Genomic DNA, 22,514 nt, shown 5'->3' with positions numbered 1-22,514 from the left:
CCGATGCTTTGTGTGTTGGCTTCTGCATTCTGTCACATGGAATGACGCTGGAGAGACGAAGCAGGCACGGGGAGTCAAACATTTAATAAATAACGGACATGGAACGAGACAGGAACAGCGTCAGCAAACAAGTAACACAAACAAAAGACTATAAATGCAGAGCTGGGGAATTGACAAATATAGGGGAGGTAATAATAGGTGATGAGTGAGTCCAGGTAAGTCCAATATCACTGATGCGCGTGACGAGGGAAGGCAGGTGTGCGTAATGGATGATAAGAGTGCGTGATGCAGGGCAACCTGGCACCCTCTGCGGGAGCAGACGTGACAGTTATAAATTATGAGGTTAACTGTATGGATAGAAGGCTACATTGTGCTGTTCTCTTCATTGACCTGTCAAAGGCTTTAGATACTGTTGATCACTCACTGCTAATTCAGAGGCTTTTCCTAGGCTAGCCTAGGCTCTATCTGAACTACAGTCTGCCTTCACTGTATACAGAAAAACTTTATTGACCTGAAATTAGTACTGAATGCAGGTAATACTAAGTATACAGTATGTTGTTCTCTAGAGCACATAAAAATAAGTCTGATTTAAGCATACTGTACTTTGGATGGTGTCCATACAGTGCATTTGGAAAGTGTTCAGACCCTTTGACTTTTTCCAAATTTTGTTACGTTAATGCCTTGTACTAAAATTGATTACATGTATAAAAAATGTAAAACTGAAATATCACATTTACATAAATATTCAGACCCTTTACTCAGTACTTTGTTGAAGCACCTTTGGCAGCGATTACAGCCTTGGGTCTTTAGGAAAAGGACGCTACAAGCTTGGCACCACTGTATTTGGGGAGTTTCTTTCATTCATCTCAGCAGATCCTCTCAAGCTCTGTCAGGTAGGATTGGGAGCGACGCTCCACAACTATTTTCAGGTCTGTCCAGAGATGCCACTCCTGCATTGTCTTGGCTGTGTGCTTAGGGTTGTTGTCCTGTTGGAAGGTGCACCTTCACCCCAATCTGAAGTCCTGAGTGCTCTGGAGCAGATTTTCATCAAGGATCTCTCTGTACTTTGCTCCGTTCATCTTTCCCTCGATCCTGACTAGTATTTGAGTCTCTGCCGCTGAAAAACATCCCCACAGCATGATGCTGCCACCACCATGCTTCAAGGTAAGGATGGTTCCAGGTTACCTCCAGACGTGACGCTTGGCATTCAGGCAAAATAGTTGAATCTTGGTTTCATCAGACCAGAGTGACCATCGGGAACTCTGGAGCTCTGTCAGAATGACCATTGGGTTCTTCTCCCCCGATTGCTCAGTTTAGCCAGGCAGCCAGCTCTAGGAAGAGTCTTGGTGGTTCGAAACTTCTTCCATTTAAGAATGATGGAGGCCACTGTGTTCTTGGGGACCTTCAATGCTGAAGAAATGTTTTGGTACCCTTCCCCAGATCTGTGCCTCGACACAATCTTGTCTCGGAGCTCTACTGACAATTCCTTTTGCTCTGACATTCCCTGTCAACTGTGGGACCTTATATACACAGATCTGTGCCTTTCCAAATCATGTCCAATCAATTGAATTTACCACAGGTGGACTCCAGTCAAGTTGTAGAAACATCTCAAGAATGATTCATGGAAACAGGATGCACCTGAGCTCAATTTTGAGTCTCATAGTAATGGGTCTGAATACTTATGTAAATACGGTATTTCTGTTTTTTATTTTTTATAAATGTGCAAATGTTTCTAAAAACCTGTTTTTCTTTTGTCATTATGGGGTATTGCATGTATATTTATTTAATCAATTTTAGAATAAGGCTGTAACATAACAAAATGTTGAAAAAGTAAAGGGGTCTGAATACTTTCCGAAATGCACTGTATATACAGTACCAGCCAAAAGTTTGGACACACCTTCCCATTCAAGGTTTTTTCTTTATTTTTATTATTTTCTACATTGTAGAATAATAGTGAAGATATCAAAACTATGAAATAACACATATGGAATCATGTAGCAACCAAAAAAGTGTGAAACAAATCAAAATATACTTTATTTTAGATTCTTCAAAGTAGCCACCCTTTGTCTTGATGACTCTCGCTTTCGCTACACCCGCAGTAACATCTGCTAAATATATGTATGTGACCAATGAAATTGTATTTTATTTGGCACTGTATATCTTGTCCACACTTACAAATATCTGGATAGTACTGTATATTGTTGAGTTAGTTAAGAAGCTGAGAATAAAAATGGGCTTCTTCTACAGAAACAGGTCCTGCCTCTCGCTAAATAGTAGAAAGCAGATTATTTAGTTAACGTTCCTATTGCTCCGACTATGGCGGCAACATCTATATGAATGTAGCGCACTGCACTTTATTACGGGAGACAATTTTAGTACGCATCATTGCATTCTCAAACAGAATGTTGGATGGCTGTCTTTGATGTCATGTACATTACTATGTTTTCATTTATAAATCCCTTTAACATCAAGCCCCACTGCACCTAACATCATAACTAAACTTTAGACATACGAGTTACCACACTCTGGAAATTCCTTTGGTCTTTACTGAGTTAACTAAAAGCTGATTTACCTTTCATTCACCTTATTTATGGAACAATCTTCAAAATGTTCTTAAATGTGATGTTCTGGTGCCACGAGGGCAATTCAGAAAGCTGATTGAGCAACTTATTACTGATGAATTTGTTTGTATTTTAGGACCGCGTTTTACTTTTATTTTTTTGTATTTATTTACATGTTGATGTGTGTATGTTCTGTAATTGTTAGGGGTGTGTACAGGAGGCGAAGTCAGGCGCAGGAAAGCAGAGTGTAGTAAACAGGTGCACTTTAATTCCGGTCCAAAAATGACAGCACATAAAAACAAAACGTGCCAAAAACATGGAACATAACAAAAATATAGCACCTGACAATATCCACATAACAATAAACAATTACACACAAAGACATGGAGTGGAACAGAGGACTAAATACATGCAGTGATTATGGAATGAAACGCAGGTGTGTATGGAACAAGACAAAACAAATGGATAAATGAGAAATGGAGCGGCGGTGGCTAGAAAGCCGGTGACGTCGATCGCCGAACAAGGAGAGGGGCCGAAGTCATGACAGTACCCCCCCCCCCCCCCCCCTTGTCGTGCGGCTCCAGCGGCGCACCGACACCGGCCTCGGGGACGACCCGGGGGGGCGAGGTGCAGGGCGATCCGGCCGGTGATGGTGAAACTCCTGCAGCAGTTCGGGGTCTAAAACATCCGCAACCGGGACCCAGCACCTCTCCTCCGGACCGTACCCATCCCACTCCACGAGTTACTGAAGGCCCCCTGCCCGACGCCTCGAATCCAGGATGGAATGAACGGAGTACGCTGGGGCCCCCTCAATGTCCAGAGGGGGCGGAGGGACCTCCGCACCTCAACTTCCTGGAGCGGACCAGCCACCACCGGCCTGAGGAGAGACACATGGAACGAGGGGTTAATACGGTAATCAGAGGGAACTGTAATCTGTAACACACCTCGTTCACCCTCCTCGGGACTTTGAATGGCCCCACAAACCGCGGACCCAGCTTCTGGCAGGGCAGACGGAGGGGCAGGTTTCGGGTCGAGAGCCAGATCCGGTCCCCCGGTGCGAACACCGGGGTCACACTGTGGCGACGGTCCGCGCTTGTCTTTTGGCGAAGCACGGCTCGCTGGAGGTGCACATGGGCGGCCTCACATGTCTCCTCCGCACGCCTGAACCAGTCGTCCACCACAGGAGCCTCGATCTGGCTCTGATGCCACGGCACCAGGACCGGCTGGTACCCTAATACGCACTGAAAAGGGGAGAGGTTAGTGGAGGAGTGGCGAAGCGAGTTCTGTGCCATCTCGGCCCAGGGCACGAACACCGCCCACTCCCATGGCCGGTCCTGGCAATAGGACCACAGAAACTTGCCCACATCCTGGTTGACTCTCTCTACCTGCCCGTTACTATCGGGGTGAAAACCCGAGGTAAGGCTGATCGAGACCCCCAGACGTTCCATGAATGCCTTCCACACTCGCAACGTGAACTGGGACCTTGATCAGACACTATATCCTCAGGCACCCCATGGTGCCGGAAGACGTGAGTAAACAGGGCTTCCGCAGTCTGTAGGGCCGTAGGAAGACCGGGCAGAGGGAAGAGACGACAGGACTTAGAGAAACGATCCACAACGACCAGGGTCGTAGTGTTTCCCTGTGAAAGAGGTAGTTCGGTTAAAAAATTCACAGACTGGTGTGACCAAGGTCGTTGTGGAACGGGTAAGGGGTGTAGCTTACCTTTGGGCAGGTGTCTCGGAGCCTTACACTAGGCACACACCGAGCAGGAGGAAGCATAAACCCTCACGTCCTTAGCCAAGGTGGGCCACCAGTACTTCCCAGTCAGACAGCGCACCGTCCGACCGATCCCCGGATGACCAGAGGAGGGTGACGTGTGGGACCAATAGATCAACTGGTCACGGACAGCAGATGGAACGCGTCCAGCTCCCACATGACCGGCGCTACCAGTATGAGGAGTATGGGAGTCTGATCCATGGGTCGCTCCTCTGTGTTAGAAAGCCGGGACAGTGCGTCTGCCTTCATATTCTGGGAACCTGGTCTGTAGGACACAAAACGGGTAAAGAACATGGCCCACCTTGCCTGACTAGGATTCAGTCTCCTCGCTGCCCGGAAGTACTCCAGGTTGCGGTGGTCAGTCCAGATGAGGAAAGGGTGTTTAGCCCCCTCAAGCCAATGTCTCCATGCCTTCAACGCTTTAACCACAGCCAACAGCTCCCGGTCCCCCACATCATAGTTACGCTCCACTGGGCTGAGCTTCGAGAAGAAAGCACAGGGGCAGAGTTTTGGTGGCGTACCCGAGCGCTGTGAGAGCACGGCTCCTATCCCAGCCTCGGACACGTCCACCCCCACGTCCACCAAAGAGGGATACAGAAGGGCCAGCATGGGAGCCGAAGTAAACAGAGCCCTTAGCTGCCCAAAAGCCCTGTCCGCCTCAGCCGACCACTGCAACCATACGGGACCCCCCCTTCAGCAGTGAGGTAATGGGAGCAGCCACCTGGCCAAAACCCCGGATAAATCTCCAGTAATAATTGGGAAACCCTAAAAATCACTGCACCTCCTTTACCATGGTGGGAGTCGGCCAATTACGCACGGCTGCAATGCGGTCACTCTCCATCTCCACCCCTGATGTGGAAATGCGATACCCTAGGAAGGAGACGACCTGCTGAAAGAACAGGCATTTCTCGCCCTTGACGTACAGGTCATGCTCCAACAGTCGTCCAAGTACCTTGCGTACCAAGGACGCATGCTCGGTGCGTGTAGTGGAGTATATCAGAATATCATCGCTATATACCACTACACCCTGCCCGTGCAGATCCCTGAAAATCTTGTCTACAAAGGATTGAAAAACTGATGTAGCAATCATCAACCCATACGGCATGACTAAGTACTCATAATGCCCTGAGGTGGTACTAAACGCTGTCTTCCACTCGTCTCCCTCCCAGATATGCACCAGGTTATACGCACTCCTGAGATCATGGTTTGATCGAGACCTCTATAGTCAATGCACGGGCGTAGGCCTCCATCCTTCTTCTTCACAAAAAAGAAACTCGAGGAGGCGGGTGAAGTGGAGGACCGAATGTACCCCTGACGCAGGGATTCAAAGACATATGTTTCCATAGCTGCCGTCTCCGTTTGCGACAGGGGATACACGTTGCGCTTCCCAGGAGTCACGTCTGCCAGGAGATTTATCGCACAATCCCCCGTCGATGAGGTGGTAATTGAGTCGTCTTCTTTTTACAGAAGGCGAAAGCCAAATCGGCATATTCTGGGGGGATGCGCATGGTGGAGACCTGGTCTGGACTTTCCACCATGGTAGCACCAATGGAAACCCCTACACACCTCCTCGAGCACTCTCGCGACCACCCCGTGAGAGCCCTCTGTTGCCAGGAAATAGTGGGGTTATGATGAGCTAACCAGCAAAGGCCTAGTACCACGGGAAACGCAGGACAGTCAATGAGGAAGAGACTGATGTTCTGCTTGTGACCGCCCTGTGTCTCCATGGCCAGGGAGATGGTGGCTTCCCTGATTAGCCCGGACCCTAATGGTCGACTATCCAGAGCGTGAACTGGGAAAGGTCTAACTACAGGAATAATGGGGACTAAGGGCCAACGCTCTGTCGATAAAATTCCCAGCTGCGCCTGAATCGACGAGCGCCTTGTGCTGGGAATGCGGGGGGAAATCAAGGAAACAAACAGGTGGTCAACAGAGGACTCTGGATGAGTGTGGTGCAGACTTACCTGGGGTGACGCCAGAGTGCCCTGCCTGTTGCCTCGACTCCCAGAGGAACCGACATGGCACCGACCGGCAGATGGTGCACGTGATGGCTCCTCCTCCAGTCTCCCTATGCGCAGCCCCTCCCAACTCCATGGGCACCGGAACTGGGGTGCTGGAAGATGGCACCAACAGAGCCCCCTCTGGACGTCCGCAGGTGACAAGCAGGTTATCCAACCGGATGTACAAATCCACCAGTTGGTCAAAGGAGATGGTCGCATCCCTGCAGGCAAGCTCACGTCGGACGTCCTCGCGCAGGCTGCACTGATAGTGGTCGATGAGGGCCCTGTTGTTCCAGCCTGCTCCGGTGGTCAAGGTCCAGAATTCCAGGGCGAATTCCTGGGTGCTCCTCGTTCCCTGCCTCAAATGGAAAAGTCGTTCCCCCGGAGACTTCCTGTCTCTCCCAGAGGTCCATAGTCTGGACAACGCGATCCATCATGGCACCAAGATGATGTAACATAGCAGAATGTTCCTGGACGCGCTCCTTGACTCCTCTAACCGGGGTACCTGCTTCTGCTGACTCCATGGTTGGGTATGTAATTCTGTTAGGGGTGTGTACGGGAGGCGAAGTCAGGTGCAGGAGAGCAGAGTGTAGTAAACAGGCACACTTTAATTCCGGTCCAAAAATGACAGCACATAAAAACATAAATGAGCTAAAAACACGGAACATAACAAAAGTATGGCGCCTGACAATATCCACATAACAATAAACAATTACACACAAAGACATGGAGGGGGACAGAGGACTAAATACATGCATTGATTATGGAATGAAAACCAGGTGTGTATGGAACAAGACAAAGCAAATGGATATATGAGAAATGGAGCGGATGGATGGCTAGGAAGCCTGTGACGTCAATCGCAGAATGCCGCCCGAACAAGGAGAGGAGCCGATTTCGGCGGAAGTCATGACAGTAATTTATGTAATTCAGGGCTCATCTGTAAAAGAGACCTTAGTCTCAGTATGACTCCCTGATAAAAATAAAGGTTAAATTAAAATAAAATAAAAACATTTAAAATGTTTAAAAGCTCATTTGTCCTATTTAGCTAGCTTGCCTTAATCAATATTCATGTCTTTGGCACCCGGGGAACAGTGGGTTAACTACCTTGCTCCTGGGGCAGAAAGACAGATTTTTACCTTGTCAGCTCGGCAACATTCCGGTTACTGGCCCAACTCTCTAACCACTAGGCTTCCTGCTACCTGAGGAAGCTCTAACCACTAGGCTACTTGCAGAGCGTTCTAAGCCACAAATAAAAGCAAAGGATTTAAATATAAAAATCTATACAAAAATAAGACTCATAAATATCAAAAATAAGAAATAAAAGACAAATAGAAACAAATTGTAGTATATAAACACAAATAAAAAAGATAATCAACTTATTAAACTATTACCCTATTGCTAACAAAAAACACACAAATAAAACTAAATTGCACAAATCCTATATCACTCAAATAGACAAATAGAATCAAGCACTTATAATGAAGAGAACCTGATTATTCCACTATTCCACAGAAACACACAAACTAAATTGCACAACTAATTGCATTAGTAGTGTACAAAGTTAGAGGTGCGCTATTTGATAGATTCCCCCGCTCCCCCTTCCTCGGGCTTCCAGTGGAGAGACCTGAGGTCAACCTACCCCCGCCCCCCTCCCCATCTCATACTTCTGAGTGGGAGACCTTCCCAGACAGTAGCCTACCTAGCTCACAAACTAGAATCAGGGTGCCCACTCCGACAAGGTTAAGGACCCACAGTCCCACACGGTGACATGAAATCATTGACGTGATGTGCAAATGAGCGATAGAAAACTGATGTCACCATTACGAATATTATAATTATTTGTCTTTTTTTTTATATAATTTTTTTTGGTGCGGGTGCCCTGTGCCTGGGGGCGGCTGCCCATGTTGCCTATACCTAAATCCACCACTGAGTGTAGGTGCAATGTTTGAATCAGCATGTTAGACCGCTGCGCCACTCGGGATCCTGAGTGTAGTGCACATGTGACAAACTCTTTCCATGGAGGGCTGAGTGTTTGCAGGTTTTTAGCTCCTTCCATGTACTTGATTGATAAATGAAGGTCACTAATTAGTAAAGAACTCCCCTCATCTACAAAGTAAAATGCATTCATACCCCTTGACTTTTTCAAAATGTTGCTGTGCTACAGACTGAATTTAAACTTACATTGAGATGTTGTGTCACTGGCCTACGAACAATATCCCATAATGTTAAAGTGGAATTATGTTTTTAGAAATATTTGTAAAAAGTAATAAAAAATGAAAAGCTGAAATGTCTTGAGTCAATAAGTATTCAACCCCTTTGTTATGGCAAGCATGAAAAAAATCAGGAGTAAAAATTGCTTAACAGGTCACATGATAAGTTGCATGGACTCACTCTGTGCGCAATAATAGTGTTTAAGATTATGATTTTTTTAACAACTACCTAATCTCTGTACCCCACACAATTATCTCTAATAAGACCAGGGAGGTTTTCCAATGCCTCACAAAGGGCACCTATTGGTAGAAAGTTTTTTTTTTAAATGCAGACATTGAATATCCCTTTGAGCATTGTGAAAATTATTAATTAAACTTTGGATAGTATAACTAACTCACTTGCCGGGGAGGAAGGAAACCGCTCAAGGATTTCACCATGAGGTCAATGGTGACTTTAAAACAGTTACATAGTTGAATGGCTGTGATAGGAGAAAACTGAGGATGGATTAACAGCATACTCCACAATACAGAGTGAAAAGAATGACAGAGTGAAAAAAAGGAAGCCTGTACAGAATCAAAAATATTCCAAAACATGCATCCTGTGTGCAATAAGGCACTTAAGTAAAACTGCAAAAAATGTGTGTCCTTTATGTCCCGAATACAAATCCAACACAACACATCATTGAGTACCACTTCATATTTTCAAGCATTGTGGTGGCTACATCATGTTATGGGTATGCTTGTCATAGACAAGGACTAGGGAGTTTTTAAAAATAAATTAATGGAGAATAGCGCTAAGCACAGCCAAAGTTTTGGAGGAAAACCTAGTTAGTCCGATTTTCAACCGACACTGGGAGACAAGTTAATCTTTCAGCAGGACAATAACCTAAAACACAAGGCCAAATATACACTGAAGTTGATTACCAAGACGACATTGAATGTTTCTGAGTTGCCTAGTTGCAATTTTGACTTAAATGGACTTGAAAATCTATGGCAAGACTTGAAAATGTCTGCCTATCAATCACCGACAAACAACATGACAGATTTTTTTTTAAAGAATACTGTGCAAGTATTGTACAATCCATGTGTGCAAAGCTTACCCAGAAAGACTCACAGCTGTAACCGCTGCCAAAGGTGATTCTAACATGTATTGACTCAGGGATGTGAATACTTATGTAAATGAGATATTTCTGTATTTCATTTTCAATAAATGTTCAAACATTTGTAAAATGATGTTTTCACTTTGTCATTATGGGGTATTGTGTGTCGACGGGTTAGAAAAAAAAAATATTTCATCCCTTTTGAATTCAGGCTGTACTGTAACACAACAAAATGTGGAAAATGGGAAGGGGTCTGAATACTTTCCGAATGCACTGCAAGTCAAGGGGTATGAATACTTTCTGAAGGCACTGTATGTAACCCCTGTGTATTTGTTGTGTGATGTGATGAACGTATTGTAAATGCCTGTTTGATGGGAAACAATGTCCAGTATCATGTCTCATTGCCAGAGACAAGATACCCCCTTTACAGAGTGTTTTTTGTCTTTAGGGATGCCGTCCCAGTCCCATCACCAAGAGCAGCGCTGATCCAGAACCTAACATCCCAGAGTGCAGAGTTTGTGATGGAAGAGCACGTGCAGCTCAGCACTGGACTGCAGACCCAGGAGAGACACTTGTTCCTCTTCAGTGACACACTCATCATCGCTAAATCAAAGTTAGTCCTCAGCATATAAAAATAATGTTCACTTACTGAACAAGATGAATAGAATAGATGAGAACTAACAATGACTTAATAGAAGTTATCATTTTCTCCATTATGTAAATTGTACAGATGTATCTTAGGACGAGAGGGGCACTTCAACAAAATGAAAATATAAAGTGGAATTGATGATTGCAATTACTGTTGCATTTGTCCTGATAGATTGCTGATATCGTTTGTTGTCTTGCAGGTCTTCCACAAGCCGCAAACGGAAGGAGAGAGTGAGGCTGTGTGAGATATGGTTGGCTTCCTGCATGGAAGAGGTTGCAGAGAGAAAACTGTGCTCAAAGAACTCCTTTGTCATTGGCTGGCCTACCACCAATTACGTGGTAACTCTCAGGTAGGCTACACCAATCTAATCATTTTTGTTTAGTACTTGACATTTAATTAAGTTCCTATTTTGGGGAAATAAAGATGGCATTTGTTTTCCCTATCAGTTCATCAGAGTCAAAGGAGAAGTGGTTTTCCACTTTACAATGGTAAGGAAATACTTACAAAACCCAGATGTACAATATAGAAAATGACTTCTGAAATTAAATGTATAGGATTATGTACTGTACCTATCTGATGCCTATCTGATGCACGCACATTAGCACTAATATATGCAATTTGGCACAGGCACATCACCAAATCCAAGGAAGTGGAATATCTCAGTAATCTCACCATGAAGGTTGTTCTCGTGGACATTGGAAATAGTGCAATGGTAAGAGAATTCACTCATCTACAACTACTGCTACTTCTCAGATGCTTATTATTTTCCCCAAATGTTCACATTCTAAATTAAATATGATTACATGTATGACTATTTCTAGTTAACATAACATTTATTCAAGTAACCTCAGAAAATATTTTCCAATTCTATAAGATTATGAAGGAATTATTTGTGTTTTAATCTAGACGACTGTGAATGTGGACAATACATGTGATGTTGACAAAGTCATCAGGATCCTCACCCAACAATTTAAACTCACTGTGAGTTGTTGCCACCAATTTCTGTATTAATTATGTCTTTGTTCTATTATTAGAAGTAATCCAACTGTTCTGTTTAGAATGTGTATTGACAAACATTTTACTATAATTATAGAGTAATATATCATTATTATTATTACTTTTACCAAGCTCTGCAATATTACACCTGTTGTAAATAATTTGTTTTGTTTTTTTAAGGTTTACTCTTTAGAATTTAGATCAAATTCTGCTACTACTAGCCTACATGTTTACTCATAGATCTTTAGAAAAGACAGAAAGAGTATCAGAAAAGGAACACAAGGATCATTGACAACATTTTATGCTTTACAATGTAATTTCCTGTCTCTGACCGTGCCTAGGCTTATAGATTACTCTGATGTTCCTTTCTTCATCCTAAACATAATTTTTCTACTCCCATAGGGCAGACCCACTGACTACCGCCTCTGGGTAGTCTCGGGGAGAGAGGAAGCCCTATATCCTCTTATCGGTGAGGAAATGTGATAGTACTATCACTATGCACTGAAACACGCCTCCAAAAACAGTCAGGATGAAGGCACACTTGGCTTGGATTTTAGACCATAGTAGACCATAGTTTCTGTCCCGTCAAAGGATTACCCAAACCAATATTTCAGTGTGTTCACATGGAGTGTTTGTGACTTGAAACTGTAATCTTTGCGACCTGGCTACAGGAGCCTCTCACAAAGCCAAGGCATATTAGGAATCCTGGGGATCGGAAGAGGGATTCATGAGGGCCTTTGTGTGTCTGGAATTAATGTCTCATACAACCGAATGCTATTCTGTCTAAAGGGCAGATACCTATTTTTCTCAAGTCAATGCTGGTAGAAAAATATATAATTTAGTCAATGCTCATTAGTATATTATAGCAGACACTCTTATCCAGAGTGACTTACAGTAGTGAGTGTATACAACTTCATACTGGTGCCCTGTGGGAATCAAACCCAAAACCCTGGCGTTGCAAGCACCATGCTCTACCAACTGAGATACACTGGACTACATTTAAATCAGCAGCAACAAAATAGACTCTGGGAAATGATGAGGTGGTCTCAGTTTGAAAAAAAATTAGCTAAGGACTGGTACTACAAGCATTTTTATATAACATTTGCTTTTTCTTAAAGCCCATGTAATTATAAGGGGGCATCTCCCATATAATTGAATCACTCCTTTCGATTTTTGTCTTCTTGCCTCTTGACTCCTTTCGATTTTTTGGTTTTATCTGAACAGATAGTAAGCTAATGATAGATTACCAGGAAAGATAAAATGGGTCACAGACAGCGGTATGTACGTGTACCAAGAGCAGCAGCACTAACCACTTGACTATCCAGGTCACATCATCATTCATTCATGATTATAAACTGGGTGATTAAAGCCCTGAATGCTGATTGGCTGACATTCCCGTGTACCACAGGTATGACATTTATTTTTACTGCTCTAGTTACATTAGTAACCAGTTTATAATGGCAATAAGGCACCTCGAGGGTTTGTGGTATATGGCCAATATACCACGGCTATGGGCTGTATCCAGGCACTCCACGTTGCGTCGTGCATAAGAACAACCCTTAGTTGTGGTATATTGGCCATTACCACATCCCTTTGTGCCTTATTCCTTAAAACAGAAATGGTAGCAGCAGGGAGTGAATGCATTTTCCAATTCTATACAAAAAAAAACTGATCTGATCTACACGTGTCATGTCTGACAGGTCATGAGCATCCCTTCAGTATTATTCTGAACTCCTTGAGGGAAATGGACCGCCAAGCCTTGACAGTCACCAACAACATTCTGACTGTAGATGGGAGCCTCTACCTTGATCACCTTCTTAAAGACGCTTCCGGCCCTCGCTTCATCCTTAGGCTAAAGGCTGAGGGGGGAGGACATGGTCGAGCAGGTGAATCATTCATTAACTTTCACAGAGAGAGAGAGAGAGAAAGAGATGCTGGCATGTATTGATTTTTAAGTTCCACCGATATACACCACAGGGGTAAACAATGTAATTTTCTTTAGTGCATTTTGTTTCTACAAGTCAATTATCTAGCCCTCTTTACAGAAGTGGTTTATTCATAATGGAGATAGTAAATAACTTCCTGTCACGCTAGCACATGTAGTTCTACAGATGTTATCAGAATATCCTTCCTGTAATTAGAATAATTACAGTGTTCTAAATGTTCCATTGCTTGTTGGAGGCATAGCATACTGTCTCTGTCATAGCATACTGTCTCTCTGTCATAGCATACTGTCTCTCTTTCATGGCATAAAATTGTGAGAAAAAAAAATTACAAATGATTTTATAGCTGACCTTTTTGCTGCTCTTTATAACAAATCATGTATTCTCAAATGCCAACTGAATTGTTTTGCACAGTCATTTCTATGCACAAATGTGGAAAGTATATCTGAAAAACCATGCATGGCGATTTCTCTGCATGATGCCTTATTAAGGGTGTTTTCAGCAGCTGTCTTGTAATGTCAACATTTTCTACTGAACAATTTATGGCAAGAAACATGTATTTAACTTTTTCCACCATACATCAGTGCTCACGTCCCAGGAAAGATCAAATTATAATGGTCACAGAGCAGTATATGCCGGATACAGTCCTACTGTGACAGCAGTATGTATGTGTACCAGGAGCAGCAGCACTAACCACTTGACCATCCAGGTCACATCATCATTCATTCATGATTATAAACTGGGTGATTCAAGCCCTGAATGCTGATTGGCCAACATTCCAGTATACCACAGGTATGGCAAAACATGTATTTTTACTGCTCTAGTTACATTAGTAATCAGTTTATAATGGCAATAAGGCACCTCAAGAGTTTGTGGTATATGGCCAATATACCACGTCTAAGGGCTGTATCCACACATCAGTTCCTCACATCCCTGTCTTTTCATGTATGCCTTTGTGTCTGTATTCTCCCTGTCTGTGTCTGGACTTAGAAAACATGATTCTTCAAGAGTTATTTGGTAAGGGTGATGGTTCTATGTGCAACCATAATGACTCTTTAAGTGGTAATTTAGCTGTGCGACCTGGAGTTTCATTTTGGGAGCACCAGTGGGAAAAAAACACTCTTCTCTACACTGCTCAAACAAGACAGGATGTCTCCCGCCGTCGCTTGCTTTATGCTCCTAGGCCACACACAGCAAGCACCACCCTCTGTCACTCATGCAGGTAGCACACAATTCCTCCAGAGAAGGGTGCAATTGTGAACGGAAATTCAGGGCATTACTGCTCTTTATACTTATATTGGTAGACGTTTTATTTAGGACAGACATAGGCAGGGGCACTCCAGTAGAGTAGGTGGCATAATGCACAATAACGTTAGCTAGCTAGCCATATACCCGTGGACAGTGGTTGCTGTCCAAACATTTAAAATACACACCCTCGTCCACTTACCCTCGCCTTATGCCCTTGGAGGAATCCCCGTCGCCATCTTGAAGGGTGGTCCAAATGATTAGCCAAGCAAGGGAAGTTTGCAACGTAAGCCCCTCAGCCCTTGTATTTAGTCGTCTTTGCTAGTGTACAACTATGTTCAGGCCCCGGAGTGGGGCCTGAAACTCCCCATAATTCAATTCACGACGATTGTACATCCGCTAAGAAAAGTCAGCAAAAACTTTAAAATCACTTCAATGGAGAAGTTAACATACAAGTGTAAGTAAAAACAAATGTAAATAAGTTATAAATGATGCTACTAATGCACATGACGGCACAAACACGTAATGTAAAAAAATGTTTTTGTTTGGTTATCTTTCGGAAATTGTAGAAATGAAACATTTTCCTTCTTCAGAAGTTCCAGCTAGGCAGGCTAACGTTAGTTAGCTAATTAATTTGCTAGCTATCATACAGTAGGCGTATATTAATAATTATAGTAGACAGACATGCACTCATAATTGACTGTAGTGCATATAAAGCACCCACAAGCTACCGGTGGCTGAAAACACAATCATCACGGAACGAGTCACGAATTTCCGTCCAATTTCCATTTTAAAATCATTCCTTCCGCCCTGCAAGTGTATACCGATCAGACGTCATGATACGTCATCAGAAGTATCCACTTAATTTGACAGTGTCCTTCTCCCCTGCCTATCGGGCACTGTTTTCCCAAAGTTCTGTTAACAATGACGAGGGCAGGTGTTTGTCAGGCTGGAGTGACAGACACACTGATTGCTTAGCTAGCTAGTACTAAGGAGGACTATGGTACACAGTAGGTGGGAGGCTAACTAGCAAGCTGGCACACCGTGTTGCTAACGATCAAGCTAGCTAGCACACTGTGTCAATAACTATCAAGCTAGCTAGTACACGTGTCGCCCTAGCCTTCCGTCTGCTGTGCTATCGAGAGGTGGGGATGACCGGTAGACAGTGTCATTTGTCCTTACCTGTCAGGCACAGTTTTCTCCGGTACACAACAGGCGGGAGGCTCGAGCAACACTGTGCTAGTAAACAGTGTTTGCACATGGTGTCGGTAACTAGCGAACTCCGTGATAAGAGTCACTGACTCAAAGCCACAAGAGGGTAGAACATTTCAAACATTACATGTTAGGGGAGGTAGTTTCAGAAACGTTGGAATGGTTTAGTTCAATTCCTCAATAGTTGGTCCAGATGATCCACTGCCTCCAATGCTAGCGGGGAGACCGGTAGACAGCGTCCTTCGACCCCACTGTTCCAGCAGCTCTGTTAACGACTGTGAGAGCAGGTGTTCAGCAGGCAGAGAGCGAAAAACGCTGTTTATCGGTGTCATTCCTGCTAGCGAATTATTTCCCTTTTGACCAACATTCAAGTGTCACACAAGCATGATGATGTCTTGCTCTCAGCATTCTGTAAATTCATGCATATGTTCATGCTACAGTATATACTGTATATACTGTAGCATGAACATATGCATGAATTTACAGAATGCTGAGAGCAAAACATCTTCATGGTTGTGTGTATATATATATATATATTATATATATATAACAATGCTGCTTTCCACTGATTTTAAATATGAATCCACATGTTTTCTCTACTATACTATTAGTTTGTGTATCTTGCCCTCTGTAAAACTTGATTTAGGAAGCTGGAAGCTGGCAAACACGTTTGGTGTTTGCTAAAAAGGCATGTGGGAGACTCCCCAAACATATGGAAGAAGGTACTCTTGTCAGATGAGACTAAAATGTTGCTTTATGGCCATCAAGGAAAACACTATGTCTGACCCAAACCCAACACCTCTCATCACCCCGAGAAAATCATCCCCACAGTGAAGCATGGTGGTGGCAGTATCATGCTGCAGGGACTGGGAAACTGGTCAGAATTGAAAGAATGATTGATGGTGCAAAATACAGGGAAATTCTTGAGGGGAGACCTGTTTCAGTCTTCCAGAAATTCGAGACTGGGACAGAGGTTCACTTTCCAGCAGGACAATGACCCTAAGCATACTGCTAAAGCAACACTTGAGTGGTTTAAGGAGAAACATTTAAATGTCTTGGAATGGCCTAGTCAAAACCCAGACCTCAATCCAATTGAGAATCTGTGGTATGACTTAATGATTGCTGTACACCAGCGGAACCCATCCAACTTGAAGGAGCTGCAGCAGTTTTGCATTGAAGAACGGGCAAAAATACCAGTGGCTAGATGTGCCAAGCTTATAGAGACATACCCCTAGAGACTTGCAGGTGTAATTGCTGCAAAAGGTGTCTCTACAAAGTATTGACTTTGGGGGGGGGGGGGGGGGTGAATAGTTATGCACGCTCAAGTTTTCAGTGTCTTTGTCTTATTTCTTGTTTGTTTCACAATAAAAAATATTTTGCATCTCCAAAGTGGTAGGCATGTTGTGTAAATCAAATGATACAAACCCCCAAAAAACTCTATTTTAATTCCAGGTTGTAAGGCAACAAAATAGGAAAAATGCCGGGAGGGGGTGAATACTTTCGCAAGCCACTGTACTGATGCTTTGCTTGTTTGATGGGCGTAGCGGGATTTCTTGTAGCGTCGGGTTAGTGTCCCGTTCCTTGAAAGAGGCAGTTCTAGCCTTTAGCTCAGTTGCCTGTAACCCATGGCTTATGGTTGGGATATGTATGTACATATGGTAACTTGGGGGGTGCGTGGTCGATGCACTGATTAAAATAACAAAGCCAGTGACTGATGTGGTAAACTCTTCAAACTTATCAGATGAGTTCCGAGAACATTTTTCAGTCCTTTAGCTTGGCATCCACTTCATCAGACCATTTCCGTATTGAGCGCGTCACTGGTACTCCCTGTTTTGAGTTTTTGCTTGTAATCATGAATTAAGAGGATACAGTTATGGTCAGATTTGCCAAAAGGAGGGCACGGGAGAGCTTTGTAAGCATATCTGTGTGAAGAGTAAAAGTGATCTAGAGTTTTTTCATCTCTAGCTGCACAGGTGACACGCTGGTAGAAATTTGGTAAGACGGATTTCAGTTTTCCTGCATTAAAATTACCGGCCACTAGGAGCACCACCTCTGGATGAGCATTTTCTTGTTTACTTATGGCCTCATACAGCTTGTTCAATGCGATCTTAGTGCCAGCATCGCTTTGTGCTGGTAACTAGACAGCTACCAACAATGTAGATGAGAACTCTTAGTATGGTGTACAGCTTATCGTGAGGTATTCTAACTCAGGCGAGCAGAACATCAAGTCTTCCTTAATATTAGAGATTGCGTACCAGATGATGTTAACAAAGAGACACATACCACCCCCCATGAGCTTACCCGACGCTGCCGTTCTGTGCTGCCGATGCACAGAAAAAAAGCTATTATCCATGTCCTTGTTCAGCTAAGTTTCAGAGAAACTGTAGGATATTAAAGGTCTTGAAAACCTCTCCTCGGCGACAGCCTGCTATTCCATGTATTTGATCTATTCCAGTGCTAGCACACCTGATTCAACTTGTCAACCAACACAAAAATAGCATCTATGGATTTTTTATTCAACACAAAACAATATTATATGGCAGAAACCTTTGAAATTGAGAATAGTTCTTTAGAGAACCTTAATAAGAAAGTGTACTTTACAGCACCATGCAAATTACAAATACATTTTGTAGTACCAGAATAGGGTTGTAACAACAGAACAACAAAAATATAAACACAACATGCAACAATTTAAAATATTTTACTGAATTACAGTTCATTTAAGGACATCAGTCAATTGAAATATATAAACATATTACTCACTAATCTATGAATTTCACATAACTGGGAATGCAGATATGAATCTCTTGCTCCCAGATACCTTTTTTAAAAAAAGGTAGGGTTGTGGATCAGAAAACCAGTCAGTATCTGGTGTGAACACAATTTGCCTCATGCAGCGAGACACATCTCCTTTGCATGGAGTTGATCAGGCTGTTGATTGTGGTCTGTACAATGTTGTCCCACTCCTCTTCAATGGCTGTGGGAAGTTGCTGGATATTGGTGGGAACTGGAACTCGCTGTCGTACACGTCGATCCAGGGCAATCAAAAACATGCTCAATGGGTGACATGTCTGGCGAGTATGCAGGCCATGGAAGAACTGGGACATTTAGCTTCCAGGAATTGTGTTCGGGTCCTTGTGACAGTGTATTAACATTCTGAAACATGAGGTGATGGAAGCGGATGAAAGGCATGACAATGGGATTCTCATCATGGTATCCCTGTGCATTCAAATTGCCGTCGTTAAAATGCTATTGTATTCGTTGTCTTTAGCCCACCGCCACATGGGGCACTCTGTTCACTACGTTGATGTCAGCAAACCGCTCGCCCACATCATGCATGCTTTCTGCCATCTGCCCTGTACAGTTGAAACCGGGATTCATCTGTGAAAAACACACTTCTCCAGCATGCCAATGACCATCGAAGGTGGGCGTTTGCCCACTGATGTTGGTTACGATGCTGAACTGCAGTCAGGTCCAAACCCTGGTGAGGATGACGAGCACGCAGATGAGCTTCCCTGAGACAGTTTCTGACAATTTGTACAGAAATTCTTTGGTTGTGCACACCCACAGTTTGTTTCATCAGCTATCTGGGTGGCTGGTCCCAGATGATCCCGCAGGTGAAGAAGCCGGATGTGGAGGTCCTGGACTGGCGTGGTTACACGTGGTCTGTGGTTGTGAGGCCGGTTGGACGTACTATCAAATTCTCTAACACGACGTTGCAGGCCGCTTATGGTAGAGAAATTAACATTAAATTCTCTGGCAAAAGCTCTGGTAGAGATTCCTGCGGTAAGCATGCCAACTGCACACTCCCTCAAAACTTTAGACATCTGTGTTGTGTTGTGTGACAAAACTGCATATTTGATCTATTAAGTGGATTATCTATTAACTAATTTGTGCGTTAAACTTGAGAGAAATAAGTTTTGGTGCATATGGAACATTTCTGGGATGTTTTATATCAGCTTGTGAAACATGGGACCAACACTTTAATATTTTTGTTCAGTATAGAAACTTTTGGTAATGGTTATTTATAGAACCTTAGGAAAGAGTTATTTACATCACAAAACAAGGTTACATATAGAACCTTATGATCATGGTTCTTTTCAGAATCTTTGAAAAGGGTTCTACAGTATATACTGTAGCACCAAAAAGAGTTCCGCTATCGTTACGAGCCAAATAACCCTTATTTGGCATTATATATAATTGTTTTTGTGTGTTCTCCTCTGGGAATTGCGTTGATTTTGTCACGAATCCCGCCGAAGATGGTGCCTCTTCCTGTTCGGGCGGCGCTCGGCGGTCGTCGTCGCCGGCCTACTAGCTGATCCCCTTTTCTGTTTAATTTAGTTGTGTCTGATTTGTTGCACGTTTTGTGTTTAGGGTTGGTTGTGGGCTATTTAAACCCAGTAGGCCCAGTTGTTTTTCTATTTATGGTGTTTGATTATTCTTGTGGTTTCTTTTTTCCGATCAGTTTTGTCCTGTTTGTTTGGATTGGGACTTTAAGCGCCCTTGTGTGTGTGGCGTGACCGTCTCTCTGTTTTTTTTAAATATTAAAGATCCATATCTTTTGAACTACCCTGCTCTTTGCACCTGACTCCTGCACTCACTACTTATTGAAGCCGTGACAGAAGCCCATACCACTATGGAGTCAGCAGGAGCAGCAACCACCCCTCTTCCATCGATGGAGGAGCGCGTCCTCCATCACACAGCCGTCCTCCATCGGATCGGTTCAGCGATGGACCTGATGATGGAGCAATGGGAGAGGAGTGGTCTCCCGACATCCACCCCAGCTCCCCCACAGATGACACAACCCACTCCTCCAATGTCATCGTCTGGTTCGGGACCACTAACCGGAGTTCACCCGCCGTTTTCGGGCCGTGTTTGACCACCCTCCGGAGGGCCGAGCGGCGAGTGAGCGACTGTTCCACCTCAGACAGGAGACGAGGAGCGCGCAGGACTTCGCCTTGGAGTTCCGGACCTTGGCTGCTGGTGCGGGGTGGAATGACATATGATGGACCACTACCAATGCAGCCTCCGGGAGGACGTCCGCAGGGAGCTAGCTTGTCGGGACACCACACTCTCCCTCGACGAGCTTATAGACATGTCGATCCGACTGGACAACCTGCTAGCTGCCCGCGGGCGTTCAGAGGGGGTCTTGTCAGTTCCACCTCCCAGCCCTCCCGCTCCAACTCCGATGGAGTTGGGAGGAGCTGCATCTAGGGGGACCGGAGGAGGAGGCTCCTCCTGCACCTACTGCGGCCGGAGAGGACACACTTCGGACCGGTGCTGGAGGAGTGCGTTGGGGAGTCGAGATGGCAGGTGGAACACTTCTCGGCCACCCCAGGTGAGTAGGCACCAAACTCACCCAGAGCTCCCTGTTGGTCACATGTTTTTATGAATTTTTTCCCCTCCGTTTTTTCCCTCTCTCCAGCATAAGGTGCTAGTCGATTCAGGCGCAGCTGGGAGTTTTATGGATTGCGGACTCGCCCGTAAGTTGGGTATTCCGTTGGTGCAGATAGACCCACCTTTCCCGTGCACTCCTTAGTTAGCCGACCGTTAGGGTCAGGGCTGGTCGGGGAGGCCACGATTCCGCTGGACATGGTAACGCAGGGGGATCATAGGGAGCGGATCAGTTTCTACCTTATTGATTCACCTGCGTTTCCAGTGGTGTTGGGGGTTCCCTGGCTAGCTATTCACAATCCCCTCATTTCCTGGAGACAGGGGGCTCTTCAGGGGTGGTCAGAGGAGTGTTCAGGTAGGTGTATAGGAGTTTCCATCAGTGCCACGTCGGTGGAGAGTCCAGACCAGGTTTCCACTGCGCATTCCCCCAGAATATGCCGATTTGGCTATCGCTTTTTGTAAAAAGAAGGTGAACAAATTACCACCCCATCGACGGGGGAATGCGTGATAAACCTCCAGGGAACGCTGCACTTCCCAGGAGTCACGTGTACCCATTGTCTCAGGAGGAGACGTTGGCTATGGAGACATATGTCACGGAATCTCTGAGACAGCGGTACATTCGGCCCTCCATGTCACCTGTCTCCTCGAGTTTCTTTTTTGTGAAGAAAAAGGAGGGAGGACTGCGTTTGTGCATTGATTATCGAGGTCGAAATTCGATCACAATGGGATTTAGTTTCCGCTACCTCTCATCGCTACAGCGGTGGAATCATTCCACGGAGCGTGTTTTATTAACGAAAGAGCGCGTATAATCTGGTGCGTATTCGGGAGGGAGACGAGTGGAAAACAGCGTTTAATACCACATCAGGCCACTATGAGTACCTCGTCATGCCGTATGGGTTAAAGAATGCTCCAGCCGTCTTTCAATCCTTTGTAGATGAGATTCTCAGGGACCTGCACGGGCAGGGTGTGGTGGTATACATTGATGACATCTTGATCTATTCTGCCACACGCACCGCGCCGCGCATGTCTCCCTGGTGCGCAAGGTACTTGGGCGACTGCTGGAGCATGACCTATACATCAAGGCTGAGAAATGTGTGTTCTCCAAACGAGACGTTTCCTTCCTGGGTTATCGCATTTCCACCTCGGGGGTGGTGATGGAGTGTGACCGCGTCCGAGGCTGGGGTTGGAGCCGTGCTGTCACAGCGCTCGGGCACGCCACCGAAGCTCCGCCCCTGCACTTTCTTTTCTAAGAAGCTGGGTCCGGCGGAGCGGAACTATGATGTGGGGGACCGGGAGTTGCTAGCTATGGTAAAAGCCCTGAAGGTCTGGAGACACTGGCTTGAGGGGGCTAAACACTCTTTCCTCATCTGGACTGACCACCGCAATCTGGAGTATATTCGGGCGGCGAGGAGACTGAATCCGCTTAAG

General features: G+C 44.7%; 1 protein-coding gene across 1 annotated transcript in view; it reads left to right on the top strand.

Moving 5' to 3' along the window:
• The window catches only part of LOC139419540 (Rho GTPase activating protein 20b), a 45,968-nt gene that overhangs the window by 12,111 nt on the left and 11,343 nt on the right, over positions 1-22,514 (top strand). The window contains exons 3-9 of the mRNA XM_071169503.1: positions 10,096-10,260; positions 10,496-10,645; positions 10,743-10,784; positions 10,924-11,008; positions 11,203-11,277; positions 11,695-11,761; positions 12,993-13,178. Of these exons, the coding sequence (XP_071025604.1) occupies positions 10,096-10,260; positions 10,496-10,645; positions 10,743-10,784; positions 10,924-11,008; positions 11,203-11,277; positions 11,695-11,761; positions 12,993-13,178 (770 nt within the window). The remainder of the gene's footprint in view (positions 1-10,095; positions 10,261-10,495; positions 10,646-10,742; positions 10,785-10,923; positions 11,009-11,202; positions 11,278-11,694; positions 11,762-12,992; positions 13,179-22,514) is intronic.

Source organism: Oncorhynchus clarkii, chromosome 10, assembly GCF_045791955.1.
Source record: "Oncorhynchus clarkii lewisi isolate Uvic-CL-2024 chromosome 10, UVic_Ocla_1.0, whole genome shotgun sequence".
Taxonomy (NCBI): domain Eukaryota; kingdom Metazoa; phylum Chordata; class Actinopteri; order Salmoniformes; family Salmonidae; genus Oncorhynchus; species Oncorhynchus clarkii.
The sequence above is the reverse complement of the archived record's forward strand: the minus strand, read 5'-3'. Positions and strand labels throughout refer to the sequence as shown.